This window comes from Eurosta solidaginis, chromosome 1 (assembly GCF_040869045.1).
Source record: "Eurosta solidaginis isolate ZX-2024a chromosome 1, ASM4086904v1, whole genome shotgun sequence".
In the NCBI taxonomy this organism is placed as follows: domain Eukaryota; kingdom Metazoa; phylum Arthropoda; class Insecta; order Diptera; family Tephritidae; genus Eurosta; species Eurosta solidaginis.
In genome coordinates, this window is record NC_090319.1 from 59,564,032 (window position 1) to 59,578,071 (window position 14,040).

The following is a 14,040-nucleotide window of genomic DNA, read 5'->3' on the forward strand; positions in this document are numbered from 1 at the left end:
ATGAGGTCTCATTCTAAAGCAAGCATATGGAAAATTTTAATTATTTCTGTATTATTTTTTTGTTCATATCGTTAGCTTAATTCATAAAGGTCCTTACCAACTTATTTACAAGAGAAGCAAAATATATTTTATTTTACATTTCCCACATGCAGATGTGGCTTTTTTAATTTGACATAGCTCCGTTGCTGTTGTGTCTGACACTTTCAATTTTTTACTGAGTGTGAAATTTAATATATAAAAAAAATTTTGAAAAAGGTAGCTCGAAAAATTTGTTGCTTAGAGCCTTTGTGAATTAAGCTAACAATATATGGTTTTAAAATATGTTTAATAATGATTCAAGGTTCGATTCGAGCTCAAGGCTAGAACAATAACCTTGAATCATTTATCAATAGGCCGATAAAAACAAAAACAATATGTTTAATAATTTCATTTAATAAATACAACTTACAGTATATTAATTTTACTGCGCCTATATAAATTAATATCTGTTGATTCTCAACAAATTGTAATTCGAATTTATTGTTTATGTTTCATATAAAAATATTAAGTTTCTTCTTATTAAGGATTTCTTTCTCACTTCAACAATATGAGTAGATACAGTTAAGTAATTTTTATATTATAATAAACGACTATTGTATTAAAGCTTTATGTAACCGGATATGTCGAAGTACAAAACGTTAATACATGCACACATAGTAGTAAGTGTTATATATATATTATAATAGTAAAAAACTAAGATATCCAATCGTCAGAAGCATCCAGATCGGGAAATAATGTAATCACAGCTCCTTCAGTTTTACTTGACGTCGCGGGCATATCTAAATCCGCGATATCATCGTCATCACATTGCAATTCATTACACGTAGCCATTGCACGTACACTGAGTTGTGATAACTCATGTCGCCGGCCATCTGGCGTTTTTGTTGGTGTCACACAACTCGTAGTACGTTTGGTGGTGGAATGTCCCAAGAGACGTGGACGCATTTTCATGAAACTTGTAATCGATGGCTGGAAATTACGTTTTCTACTTTTCAAACTATCATATTTATACCATTTATCTGGTATTTTTGGTGTGATATATGGATTACCCTGCATCACGGGCACAGTACTAATAACTTCACGTGGTTTCAAATATGTTACAAAACGTTCCAACTCTGCATGACTCGAATGCTCAGAATACTCTATACCTACAACATTAATTTGACTACGCAATGCTGGTTTTGTATTTTTTTCCCAACCGGATGGACGAAATGCCAGTACAATATCGAAATGCGTTTCAAAGGGACGAAAGTATTCGACCAGAGACTGTAACAATATATAATATTTAATTTCGATTTAAAAGAAAATAGAGTTTATATTACTTACATGATAGCTAACTTTGCCAATTGGTATTACATGCATTTGTGCCTTATATGGATCATCACATAACAATCCACGCACCTCTTCTAACTCCATAGCGCGTAAAGCTTTCAAACGATTTTTCTCCGTCCACACTTTTAGTTCAAATTCATGCGCTAAACTTGTCCAAAAACGTTCTTTTCCAATAACATATGAACCGCACACATATAAGATACGCACATCAGGACGATTGTTTTGTAATTCTCGTATTATTTCTTTTGCGCGATCAATACTCTCAAATTGGGTACAAAAATTATGCTTATGTGCTATATATGTTGTATCCAAATAAATTGTATCGACATTATTATTCCAGAATATTGGCTCGGATTCCATTTCAGGTGAAGCACGAAAGTCTCCAGTGTGTAGAATACAACGTCCAGTGGATAATTTGAAAACAAATAGTACAGCACCTGGACAGCTAGAAACAAAAATAAGAAGTAGATAAGTAGGAGATGCACATAACACAAAGCTGCAACAATTTCATGGTTATTATTTGGGGATAATTCCTCCATCGGATGAAAGATGTTGACACATATATAAAAACCTATAAATATCTTAGTTCGTTTTTAAATACCTACAGATGAAACCGAAATCGTAACCGTTTAAAACCTTTGGACTGTTCTGAAGAGAGTCCAAAACCAGTCTGTCAACTCCCAGTTGAAAAGGTTGGTCACATCCCTTAATTGTGGTTATCTAAATTACTTCTAATGAAATGTAAAGTGTGGCTGAAATGCTAAAGTTATGTCTTATAGTGGGAAATGATATTTCTCCAAAAAGACGGATAAACAAAATGGATCGAAAGGTCTAATTGTTGATGATGATAGATGATCTGGGGAGTGTAGGTGATGCCGAATGGAATGTTGTCTGCTGTGATGATTATGGACTGTATGCTGTGATGTTAATGTGATGATAACATTGTATGTGATGCTGAATGGACTGTATGTGACTGATGAGTGGACTGTTTGATGTTGTGATGATGTGATTTTAATGATGGGCTGATTTTAATGTATGAGTGTGAGTTAACGAGTTGCTTGCTTGTTTCGTTTTTTGTGCTCGAAATCTAATTTTCAATGTGGACCCGAGGTAATCGGGCGCGGTGCACGCAAATAAAGGAAAGTAAAAGAAAAGAATTAACAACGAGTAATAACAATATATTCCCTTTACAAACAATAGAAATTAATCGTTGTATTCATGAAATAGTATAATTAATTCACAAACCACTTGGAAAATTCAAATTCTTAAGTTGTAAAAATGTGGAAAATGGATATGTGGTAGGATAACTCACCTGTGGCTAGCTGCTGGCTCGTGAACGTTCCAAAAAAGAAGAAAGAGTCAAAACGCGAAAGTCCGCGGCACCTGCCGATAGCTAACTTTCGTCGAGTTTTTCCCCTTCGAAGTTAGCGCTCAGCAGGTGTTGGCCGTTACCGGTAGTAAAGAAGATAAATTGGTACGCGCGTTAGGGTGGTCCGTAATATTTAGGCTGGTGGCCTAGACAAAGACCGTTTCATTCTTTTAAATCTAAACCGCAGCCATTCATTCTTCTAAATCCTGTCCGGAGCCGAGACCTTTTCGTCTTCAAAATCGAGAACGAACCATAACAGTTTCACCATTTCATTCTTCTTAATCAAGCCCGAACAGTTTTGGAAAAAAAATAGATAAGCTACAAATATCTGACAACCTCAAAAATGTTGCTGTCGTTGGAATAAGTCTTTTCTAGGGTTTTATTAAACCCGCCATCAGAGATAAGAGTTCCGGAGGTGGCGACTAAGCATGGTGAATGGCTGCATCAAATACTTCCTGACTCTTCTCCAGGGTGACTTGCACTTAATAATTTGCGAGAGGGTTTGTCCACACTGATTTTAGCTACTGATATATTTTAGCGGATATCGGATTAAGTCCCAAAATTGGAGTTACATATTATAATAAACATAACTTACTGGTTTGCATCGATTGCAGTAACTTCTACGTCATTAATCTTTATCGGTTGATTCAATTCGATTTCGTGCAAATACTGATCTTCAACTGGTATGAGAGCACGTACTAAACGTGCTGAAAATTAGAACAAAAAAATAAATGTAAAACTAGCAAACGCCTTACGGGCATAAGATCAAGCAAAATTTACCAGTGAGGGGGCTGACATACAATGGCATAGCAAATTTACGTGTCAACCCTTGATAATGATCCGCATGAAAATGTGTGAGAAAATAATGTGTAACACCTGCAATCTGTCCATATTGAAAGGCATCAACAGCAAATGTAGTACCAGCTACAGTTTTATATGGCGGGCAGATACGCACTTTTTTCACGCGTCCACCTTTAGTAGATGTGCCTTCGGTGGAAGGACTTGGCTGTTGTGCAACTTTTGGTATATCAGCAGTGCTAGCAGAACGGGTATTCGAACAGGAAATGTGCTTAGAATTACTACTATTTGTATCCGTGCTAGTCTGAGGCGGCGTAGGTGGTGAGTTGCATTTTATTTCTGTATCTCTTTCCACTTTTATTCGATTTGTTTGCAGAGTTTCTTTTTCTATGGAACTACTCTGTGACACTAGCGCACCAAATTCTATAAAATCTGGTTCTACTTTTATTTGTATATTGCTTTCATTTCGTAAGCGCTCACTGCTTTCTCTAAGAACGGGAGTGGTGGTCTTTAGTAAATTTTTTTTGATCGATTTAGTTACATCTTTTTTACATTTGGATTTTGCAATGACATTTACAGAACTTTTTTGTATCACAGGTATGGTTACCATTGCTGATATCTCCGCTTTTATATTTGCCGAAAAACTGCTTGTAGAGGGTATTGGTATAAAATGTTGATTCGCTTGGAACTGTTTTCTAATTATTCTGCTCTCCTCATTTTTTACAACAACCGCTGGCAATTGAGGATCCATGCCCACCACATGGTTTTCTCTTTCAACTTCCGCTTCCAATTCATCATCAGAGCATAAATTGATCAATTGCTCTATATCTTCCAGCGAGGGATTTAATTTGGCAGGATGAGCAATTTTCGCGTTGCTGGCGCGTTTGCGGTTACTGTGCTGTCTAGGTGGTGTCATATCTCCAAAACCGCTTATACTGGATACTGTTGTAGTGCTGCTTTCATCATCTACATTAAATAAACGTTTTCGGCCTTTCCTAACTATGACGGAACTTTTTGTGCGACGTGTTGCAGTTGATTTCCTGGTGCTTTTAGATTTCTTATTCGTTTTTAAACTCACTTTCTCGTCTTTAATACTGGTTGACGGAGGTTCTATTTTATACGATTTCGTGCAGCTCTTAAAAAATGTATCAATGCGCAATTGGGATGGTGGCGGTTCCTTTGATCTGGTAAAATTCTTTTTTGCTGTGGTACGTGCGTTCGTCGTCGAATTAACTGTTAATAGTGTATCATCTGTTTCGTTAACTTCTCTTATTGTTTTCTTGCGTGTTGTTGTGGCTGCTTTTCTAGTTAAATTTTGTTTAGTTCGCTTTCTTGTTGATGGGCGTGGTGTTATCAGGAGCTCCTTTCTATTTGAAAATTTAACTTCACTTTTATCACTTTCACTTGTTATACTTACAATATCGTCGTCAGCGTGCAAATTATTCTTATTTTCGGTTGCATTTTGTTTAATTGTGTCCATTGCGCAATTATTTTGGCTTCAAATTACACAGGAAGCATAAAAAAACATGTACAATCATGTAAAATAAAACATGGGCCCTTTGTAAAGTTGTTTATTAAATGTCAAAACAAAGCCGCCAAACATATGTGATTTTTCTGGCGCTCCTTCTTCCCAAAACTTCATTCACAATTTATTGATACAACCCTTTAGGGATTTGCTAGCCTTTGATGCTTTACCCGTTGAACGTTACTAATATCCCTGTAAGGATTAAGGCATCCATTTGCTTAGAGTGTTGAAAAAAAAATAATGCTTTTGTTATACTCAGCTGAGCAGAGCTCACAGAGTATATTAATTTTGTTCGCATAACGATACCCTGTAACGGCATGAACTAATCGATATAGATATAGACTTCTATAGATCAAAATGATCTGGGCGAAAAAAGAAATAAATTTAGTCATGTCCGTCCGTCCGTATGTCCGTAAACACGATACTTGAGTTATCTTAATGAAATTTGGTATGTAAGTTCCTGGGCACTCATCTCAGATCGCTATTTAAAATGAACGAAATCGGAATATAGCCACGCTCACTTTTTCGATATCGAAAATTTCGAAAAACCGAAAAAGTCCGATAATTCATTACCAAAGACGGATGAACCTTGGTAGATGGGTTGAACTTATGACCCAGAATAGAAAATTAGTAAAATTTTGGACAATGGGCGTGGCACCCACTTTCAAAAGAAGGTAATTTAAAAGTTATGCAAGCTGTAATTTGGCAGCTGAGTATATAATGTTCGGTTACACCCGAACTTAGCCTTCCTTACTAGTTTTTCTTTAGAAACACACTCAAAAGTTTTGATTAGATTATGTGTTAATGCCCCGCGCAGAGCAATACCAAAACTTAAGTAAGAAGTTTTTTCAATAAGAAGAAAGTTTCGGCCGAAAACATCTCCGAAAGCCATCACGCAATTTATTTAATTTTTTATGTAAATGTAAATTTCCTTAAAATCTTTTTGGACGGGTCGATTTTCAAAAGTCAATTAAATTATCAGTTTCTTTATAATTTTAGATAAGCGTCACAATATCGATTCGTGCAAAAGATCCCTTATATCACATTTACACAGCACCAAATGCAATTCACACAACCGATCCACCAGAGAACTGCAAAAATCACAATTTTCTTGATTTAATCAAACACTAAAACTTGCATTCACATTCAATCATGCGAATAAGCTCATATTGAATAAACTCATAATTGAATAAACTCGTAATTGAATATACTCAGCATCTGTCTTTACACGAATGACCGAACAGGTTTTGCGTACGATTGTATTGATCAAACGAAGGCAAGCGGAGAATAAAATCAAAGCACGAGAATTAGTATCGATTAGTTGGCAAACAAACACAATCGTAAGCAATGTTTATATGTATGTTTATATGTATATTTATATGTAGCTTGTCGCCGTGACGTAAGGGCAGAAGAATCATGCAAATATTCAGACGCATGGAGTTTTCATATTTGCCTTTTCATTCCGATGAATATAATCACCGTTGAGGCGAACGAGCAAACGCCTGAATTGATTATATTCACGCATGCAATAAGTTGGTCGTTTTTAAATCAATGTCGATTATGTTCGTTTAAGCAAGATGGATCATTGAACACGATCATGTTGCCGAATGTAATCGAAGTTGTTGTGTTCGATTTTTGCAGTTCATTGCGATCCACATACGCTTTCGACATTTTACTTAAGGAAGTCCGCCAAGAAAATAAATGGTTAAACGACGTATCATTTCTTGGTGCTGTACCAGAGTTATAAATGGCAGTTTAGGCGAGGTGCACGCGAGGCTACGCGTCATAGACGCTGCAGGCGAAATCTGTACGCTTTGATGTCGAACACATGTAGTTGAATGGACAGCTGCACACGAGGCGTAAACTGCATGGAAGTTTCATGTAGCTAAGCATACAACAATAGTGGTCGCTGGGCGTACGCCCCCTTGAAAAAAGGAAGAACAAGATGTTTGTTTACATTTTTTTTTGTATGCAAATTTGTGTAATTATTTAGAAAATGTTACTTTAGTTAATAAAAATACGTGAAAGGTATATTACCAAAGCGAAAAAGAGTATTCAACACCACAACAGCTTGGTTAGACATTGTTGAAGCGTTTAAAAGGCTAAAAAGTGTTGGAAACTAGAAATCACCGTTTTCTCTAGTCCGCGGTGGTGTAAAATTGCCTATCATAATTTACAAAGACACGGGGATGCAAACAACGTTTAATACATATTTTCCTTTTGTTTCGGGGATGGATAAACCTGAAGAAATTTAATGTTTTATTTTTTCAATAATTGTTGGCTTTTTGTAGCGACGTTCGAAAGTAGCTTCGTGTGCAGATCTTGAGGGGTAGAGAAATCGTAGCTACATGTCATATCTTCTACACGTCTATGAAGCTACGCCTCGTGTTCATCTTGCGTTATACTAGTTTTTTAATCCAAAGTTACAATTCTACCAGACAGCGGTTGCGATGAACCTTAGACACACTTACCTTTGGGTAGCAGTACTAAGTTTTTTGCGAAACAATTTCATAAGTTTAGATAAAGTAATGCGATTAGCGTGTAAACAAAATTCAAGTCGAGTTTCTCTTGCGAATTGCATCGTGCTACTTTTAATTTTTCCTGCGGGAACGGGAGATACATTTTTACTCGAACGGAAACTGCAAGGCAAATGAGTTTTGACAGAGAATATTTTCATATCAGAAATACACTCGGAGTTTTTGCCAAACTACTTCCAAGGGACGAGCCCGCTTAGATTTTTTTACACTCAGTTGAGCAGAGCTCACAGAGTATATTAACTTTGATTGGATAACGGTTGGTTGTACAGGTATAAAGGAATCGAGATAGATATAGACGTCCATATATCAAAATCATCAGTATCGAAAAAAAATTTGATTGAGCCAGGTCCGTCCGTCCGTCCGTCCATCTGTCCGTTAACACGATAACTTGAGTAGATTTTGAGGTATCTTGATGAAATATTATATGTAGGTTCCTGGGCACTCAACTCAGATCGCTATTTAAAATGAACGATATCGCACTATAACCACGCCCACTTTTTCCATATCGAAAATTTCGAAAAACCGAAAAAGTGCGATAATTCATTACCAAAGACGGATAAAGCACTGAAACTTGGTAGGTGAGTTGAAATTATGACGCAAAATAGAAAATTAGTAAAATTTTGCACAATGGGTGTGGAACCGCCCACTTTAAAAAGAAGGTAATTTAAAAGTTTTGCAAGCTGTAATTTGGCAGTCGTTGAAGATATCATGATGAAATTTGGCAGGAACGTTACTCCTATTATGCTCAATAAAAATTAGCAAAATCGGAGAACGACCACGCCCACTTTAAAAAGAAAATGTCTAAATTCAAATTTTAACAAAAAATGTAATATCTTTACAGTATGTAAGTAAATTATGTCATCATTCTACTCCAGTAATGATATGGTGCAACAAAATATAAAAATAAAAAAAATTTCAAAATGGGCGTGGCTCCGCCCCTTTTTATTTAAATTGTCTAGGATAATTTTAATGCCATAAGTTGAACAAAAATTTACCAATCCTTGTGAAATTTGGTAGGGGCTTAGATTCTAGGACGAAAACTGTTTTCTGTGAAAAAGGGCGAAATCGGTTGAAGCCACGCCCAGTTTTTATACACAGTCGACCGTCTGTTCTCCCGCTCGGCCATTAACACGATAACTTGAGCAAAAATCGATGTATCTTTACTAAACTCAGTTCACGTACTTATCTGAACTCACTTTGTATTGGTGTAAAAAATGGCCGAAATCCGACTATGACCACGCCCAATTTTTCGATATCCAAAGTTACGAAAAATAAAAAAATGCCATAATTCTATACCAATAAAAAAAAGGGATGAAACATGGGAATTGGATTGGTTTATTGACGCAAAATATAACTTTGGAAAAAAACTTTGCAAAATGGGTGTGATACCTACCATATTAAGTAGAAGAAAACGAAAACGTTCTGCAGGGCGAAATCAAAAGCCCTTGGAATCTTGACAGGAATACTGTTCGTGGTATTACATATATAAATAAATTAGAGGTACCCGACAGATGATGTTCTGGGTCACCCTAGTCCGCATTTTGGTCAATATCTCGAAAACGCCTTCACATATACAACTACCACCACTCACTTTTAAAATACTCATTAACACCTTTCATTTGATACCCATATCGTACAAACAAATTCTAGAGTCACCCCTGGTCCACCTTTATGGCGATATCTCGAAAAGGCTTCCACCTGTACAACTAAGGCCCACTCCCTTTTAAAATACTCATGAACACCTTTCATTTGATACCCATATCGTACAAACAAATTCTAGAGTCACCCCTGGTCCACCTTTATGGCGATATCTCGAAAAGGCTTCCACCCATATAACTAAGGCCCACGCCCTTTTAAAATACTCATTAACACCTTTCAGTTGATACCCATGCCTTACAAACAAATTCTAGAGTCACCCCTGGTCCACCTTTATGGCGATATCTCAAAAAGGCGTCCACCAATAGAATTAGGGCCACGCCTTTTAAAACACTCATTAGCACCTTTCGTTTGATACCCATATTGTACAAACGCATTCTAGAGTCACCCCTGGTCCACCTTCATGGCGATATCTCGAAAAGGCGTCCACCTATAGAACTAAGGCCCAGGCTCTTTCAAAATACTCATTAACACCTTCCATTTGATACCCATATCGTACAAACAAATTCTAGAGTCGCCCTGATCCACCTTTATGTCGATATCCCGTAATGGCGTCCACCTATAGCACTAACGCCCACATCCTTTTAAAATACTCATTAACACCTTTCATTTGATACCCATATCGTACAAAGAAATTCTAGAGTCACCCTTGTCCACCTTTATGGCGATATCTCGAAAAGGCGTCCACCTATAGAACTAAGGCCCACGCCCTTTTAAAATACTCATTAACACCTTTCATTTGATACCAATATCGTACAAACAAATTCTAGAGTCACCCCTTGTCCACATTTATGGCGATATTTCGATAAGGCTTCCACCTACAGAACTAAGGCCCACGTCCTTTTAAAATACTCATTAACACATTTCATTTGATACCCATATCTTACAAACAAATTCTAGAGTCACCTCTGGTCCACCTTTATGGCGATATCTCGAAAAGGCGTCCACCTATAGAACTATGGCCCACGCCCTTTTAAAATAATCATTAACACCTTTCATTTGATACCCATATCGTACAATGAAATTCTAGAGTCACACTTGTCCACCTTTATGGTGATATCTCGAAAAGGCGTCCACCTATAGAACTAAGGCCCACGCCCTTTTAAAATACTCATTAACACGTTCCATTTGATACCCATATCGTACAAACAAATTCTAGTTTCAGCCCTGGTCCACCTTTATGGCGATATCTCTAAATGGCGTCCACCCATAGAACTATGGCCTACTCCCTCTTAAAATACTCTTTAATACCTTCCATTTGATACACATGTCATACAAACACATTCCAGGGTTACCCGAGTTTCATTTTCCTACATGGTGATTTTCCCTTATTTTGTCTCCATAGCTCTCAGCTGAGTATGTAATGTTCGGTTACACCCGAACTTAGCCTTCCTTACTTTGTTTAATTTAAAGAACTTGTTCCTAATTTTTTTAAGTTGCTTCCCCTGAGGTCTGAACCCATTATCCTCGGTGTGGTAGGCTGAGCATGCTATCACCACACTACGGCGACTAACGTATACAGAATGTTTTGAATTTACAACACTACTTTGGTAGTAGAGTCTCGCAATTGAAATTATTCGTGTACTTCACCTACAGCGTGTTTAAATTAAACTTATCAACCACAACTTAGACTGCGCAGCTTTTTCGCGAACGGCCTTTTCTATTAGTTGTTTAAATACTTTTCTCATCGCTCTGAATCTCGTATTGGCTGTTGTCCTCTATGCATATTTGTGTTCTTTATCTAATTTTGGGCCAAGATTTCAAAAGACGCGTACTTACGTCTAGATTAAGAACCTGAAAACGGAAGTGACATTTTTTCAAACGTTTAAAAGTTATCCACGAAAAACTTGTCTGGTACATATTGATCCCGCACATTTACAATCTTTTAAGCGCATAAATCACTTTACTTTCGATATTTAGAATATTAATAAAATCTAACTTGCACGGGTTAACGAAAGAATTATGTTAAATTTTACTAATTTACTTATAAAATATCAAAACAAATATTGCGAAAAAATTCTGTCGAAATTAAAACACATGAAAGTGAACACTGTTGCCAGCTCAGAAACGATGCAAATTACCTTTGTTGTTCTCTGTTAGGATTAATATAAGGCGGCGATGGCTCAACATAACTTTAAATAAACATACAATTACATTGTTTTTGTAATTTACTGAATATTTTGCAAATTAATATATTAAAAGAGAAGAGAATACGACTTTTATTTATCGAAATAAAGTGATGCTGGCAAATAATTGCAATTTTCATTTTTACTTAGGAGCAATGCTTTCTCTTCTCTTCTCTTCTCTTCTTTTCTTTTCTCTTCTCTTCTCTTCTCTTCTCTTCTCTTCTCTTCTCTTCTCTTCTCTTCTCTTCTCTTCTCTTCTCTTCTCTTCTCTTCTCTTCTCTTCTCTTCTCTTCTCTTCTCTTCTCTTCACTTCTTTTCTTTTTTCTTCTCTTCTCTTCTCTTCTCTCAAAACTTTTTTGAAAAGAACTACCAGAGCTTAAAAAAGTGAAAATTTGGAATAAATAATCGCGCGATTCATGAATAGCTTTTTTCACCTGCGGCGCTTTTTTGAAACAAATACCAGAGCTTCAAAAAAAGAAAATTTTTAATAAAAAATTGCGCGGTTTTTATTCCAAAATTTCGCCTGCAGCGATTTTCTGAAAAGAACTACCAGAACTTAAAAAAAGTGGAAATTTTTTTTCAAAAGATATACCACAGCTTAAAAAGATGAAAATATGTAATAAAAAATAGCGCTAAGTGAAAATTTCGAATAACAAATTTCGCCTGAGCCGCTGTTTTCGATAAATAAAACACTTCTATATTTTTATTTATTTTACTTTTCACAGTCTTAAGGGCTATACAATATGCAATACGTATCGTAAAATATGAAAACTTGGAAAGAAAAATTGAGCGTTTTTGTGTGGTTTTAATTTTGCCCATTATTTATTCCAAATTTGCGCCTTCGACGCATTGGTTCAATAAAATAACAAGTTATCTTCAGACAATTACAAAAACAAAATATAGTACGGCGTGATTGTTTATCTTTATTTATCACCTTCCATCATTCTGACTTGAGAAAAACAAGAGTAATTTCTTGTTCAGTTAATTTCTATTATTGCTCATCTAACAGCGCTGTTCACCATCAGGTGTTTTTCTTCAACAACGAATCAAGTGATTAGAGTGTGTTTTCTGTATTTTTTACCTTATTGCATATTAAATAAAAATAAAAATAAAATAAATATAAGGCGCGATAACCTCCGAAGAGACCTAAGGCCCAGCTTCTCTTCCAAATATTGCTTTGCCCGAGGGGTGAACCCAGGGCATGCGGTGTGGTAGGCGGAGCATGCTACCATCACACCACGGTGGCCGCCTTATTGCATATTACTTAGGGAAATTACTCAGATTTTTTTCATTAATTCGTGAATATCAGATTGTATTAATCTATCAAAAAACAAAACAGGATGTGATTTGTACGCTCAAAATATTGTAAATGTGCGGGAACAATATGTACCAGACAAACCAGTTTTTCGCGTATAACTTTTAAACGGGTGAAAAAGTAAACTTCCGCTTTTGGACCCCTTAACAGCACAATTACCAAATTTTACTTATTTTATGTGCAGCAATTTCAGAAGAATAGATAAAGTTTAATGCTTAGCAGTCCATATATAGTTTAAGCATAAGCGTAAATAAGGTGTATTTTTTTTCAAGCGAGCTTGAAGAAAACGCTTCAACTAGCTAAACAGTTTCATTATACCAAAACCATACAGATGGTGGAGGTTTATCAGCTAATTGTTACTATGCAACACTATACAACATTAGGGGTTTTTTTATTACGCGAGCTCGAAAAAAACGCTTCAACTACCCAGCAAAACCCTAGTGACTGAAAATGGCGATCAACAACAAAATATCCCACATTATTCCACAATTGTTAGTATGACAGAATGAGATGGCCTAATTGAAATTTCCGATACATATATGCTTGCCTTTTCTTATATGCTATGTTCCCTCAAATACGTCACAAAAATTAGTAATTTTACTGGTCAATTTACGGGTACATTTTTGCTGGGCAAATTCCGTGTGACATTTCCTTCGTGTCAATTTTTTGCTGAATATTTTGGGTTGGTCGTAGTTGTTGCTAGTTCTTAAAACGTTCAGAAAATGTTAAATTTGTATAAAAAGGATAAATAATAAGGAAAAACAAAATGTTGCGAAGAGAAGCGCCAACACGAATGCAAGTGGTTTCAAACCTCTGGGTGGCAATTCACCACTTTAACTGTCAGAAAAAATGTTAAATTGTTCATTTAATGTAAAAAAATTTTGAAAGTTGCAATTGAAGTTCTGAAAGCTCAGGAATTTCAATTGAAGTTCAAAAAATTACAATTGAAGTTCACAATTTTCAATAGAAATTTTCATTCAGAAAATTACAATTTAAGTTCAATTATAATTTTCTGAACTACAAACAGAAAGAATTGCCTACTCGCGATTTGATGGTTTTTTATAACCAATAGTTCTGTTAGTTCTTCTCTTTTGTTTTCTATATCATTAATTTATTTATTTAAGTTTCCCTTAACTTTGTATGCATACAATAATCGCATACAATAAAATTTGTATTTATGGGTCACCAACAAGACTGAAAAACTATTCCCTCATTAAGACTTATAGCTAATAATTTACTACTATTATAAATAATGTAATATATTATAAAAATGTTGAATAAAAGAAATTTTAATGGATTTGAATTAAAGAAATCTTTTATTTATATAGCAGTTTACTTTTTAT

General features: G+C 35.7%; 1 protein-coding gene across 2 annotated transcripts; it reads right to left on the reverse strand.

Moving 5' to 3' along the window:
- Nucleotides 1-398: 398 nt before the first annotated feature.
- Snm1 lies at nt 399-5,096 on the reverse strand. 2 transcript variants are annotated; one of them, XM_067769231.1, is made up of 5 exons: nt 4,956-5,083; nt 3,521-4,905; nt 3,336-3,447; nt 1,366-1,816; nt 400-1,305 (listed from the first exon to the last, which is right to left on the reverse strand). In XM_067769231.1, the coding sequence occupies exons 1-5, from the start codon at nt 4,997-4,999 to the stop codon at nt 733-735; spliced, it is 2,565 nt and encodes an 854-aa protein (XP_067625332.1). In that variant the 5' UTR covers nt 5,000-5,083; the 3' UTR covers nt 400-732. The 2 variants fall into 2 exon arrangements, with proteins under 2 accessions (XP_067625300.1, XP_067625332.1); XM_067769199.1 differs by having other exon boundaries at nt 399-1,305; nt 3,521-5,096.
- Nucleotides 5,097-14,040: the final 8,944 nt, after the last annotated feature.

Excerpts from the sequence above, each read along its gene's own strand:
- Snm1 (XM_067769199.1), bottom strand. The coding sequence starts at position 5,018 with ATGGACACAATTAAACAAAATGCAACCGAAAATAAGAATAATTTGCAC. Across the intron at positions 3,448-3,520 it reads GTATGTCAGCCCCCTCACTG|CACGTTTAGTACGTGCTCTC; the intron begins GTAAATTTTGCT and ends TCTAATTTTCAG. Across the intron at positions 1,817-3,335 it reads ACTGCAATCGATGCAAACCA|CTGTCCAGGTGCTGTACTAT; the intron begins GTAAGTTATGTT and ends TTTTGTTTCTAG.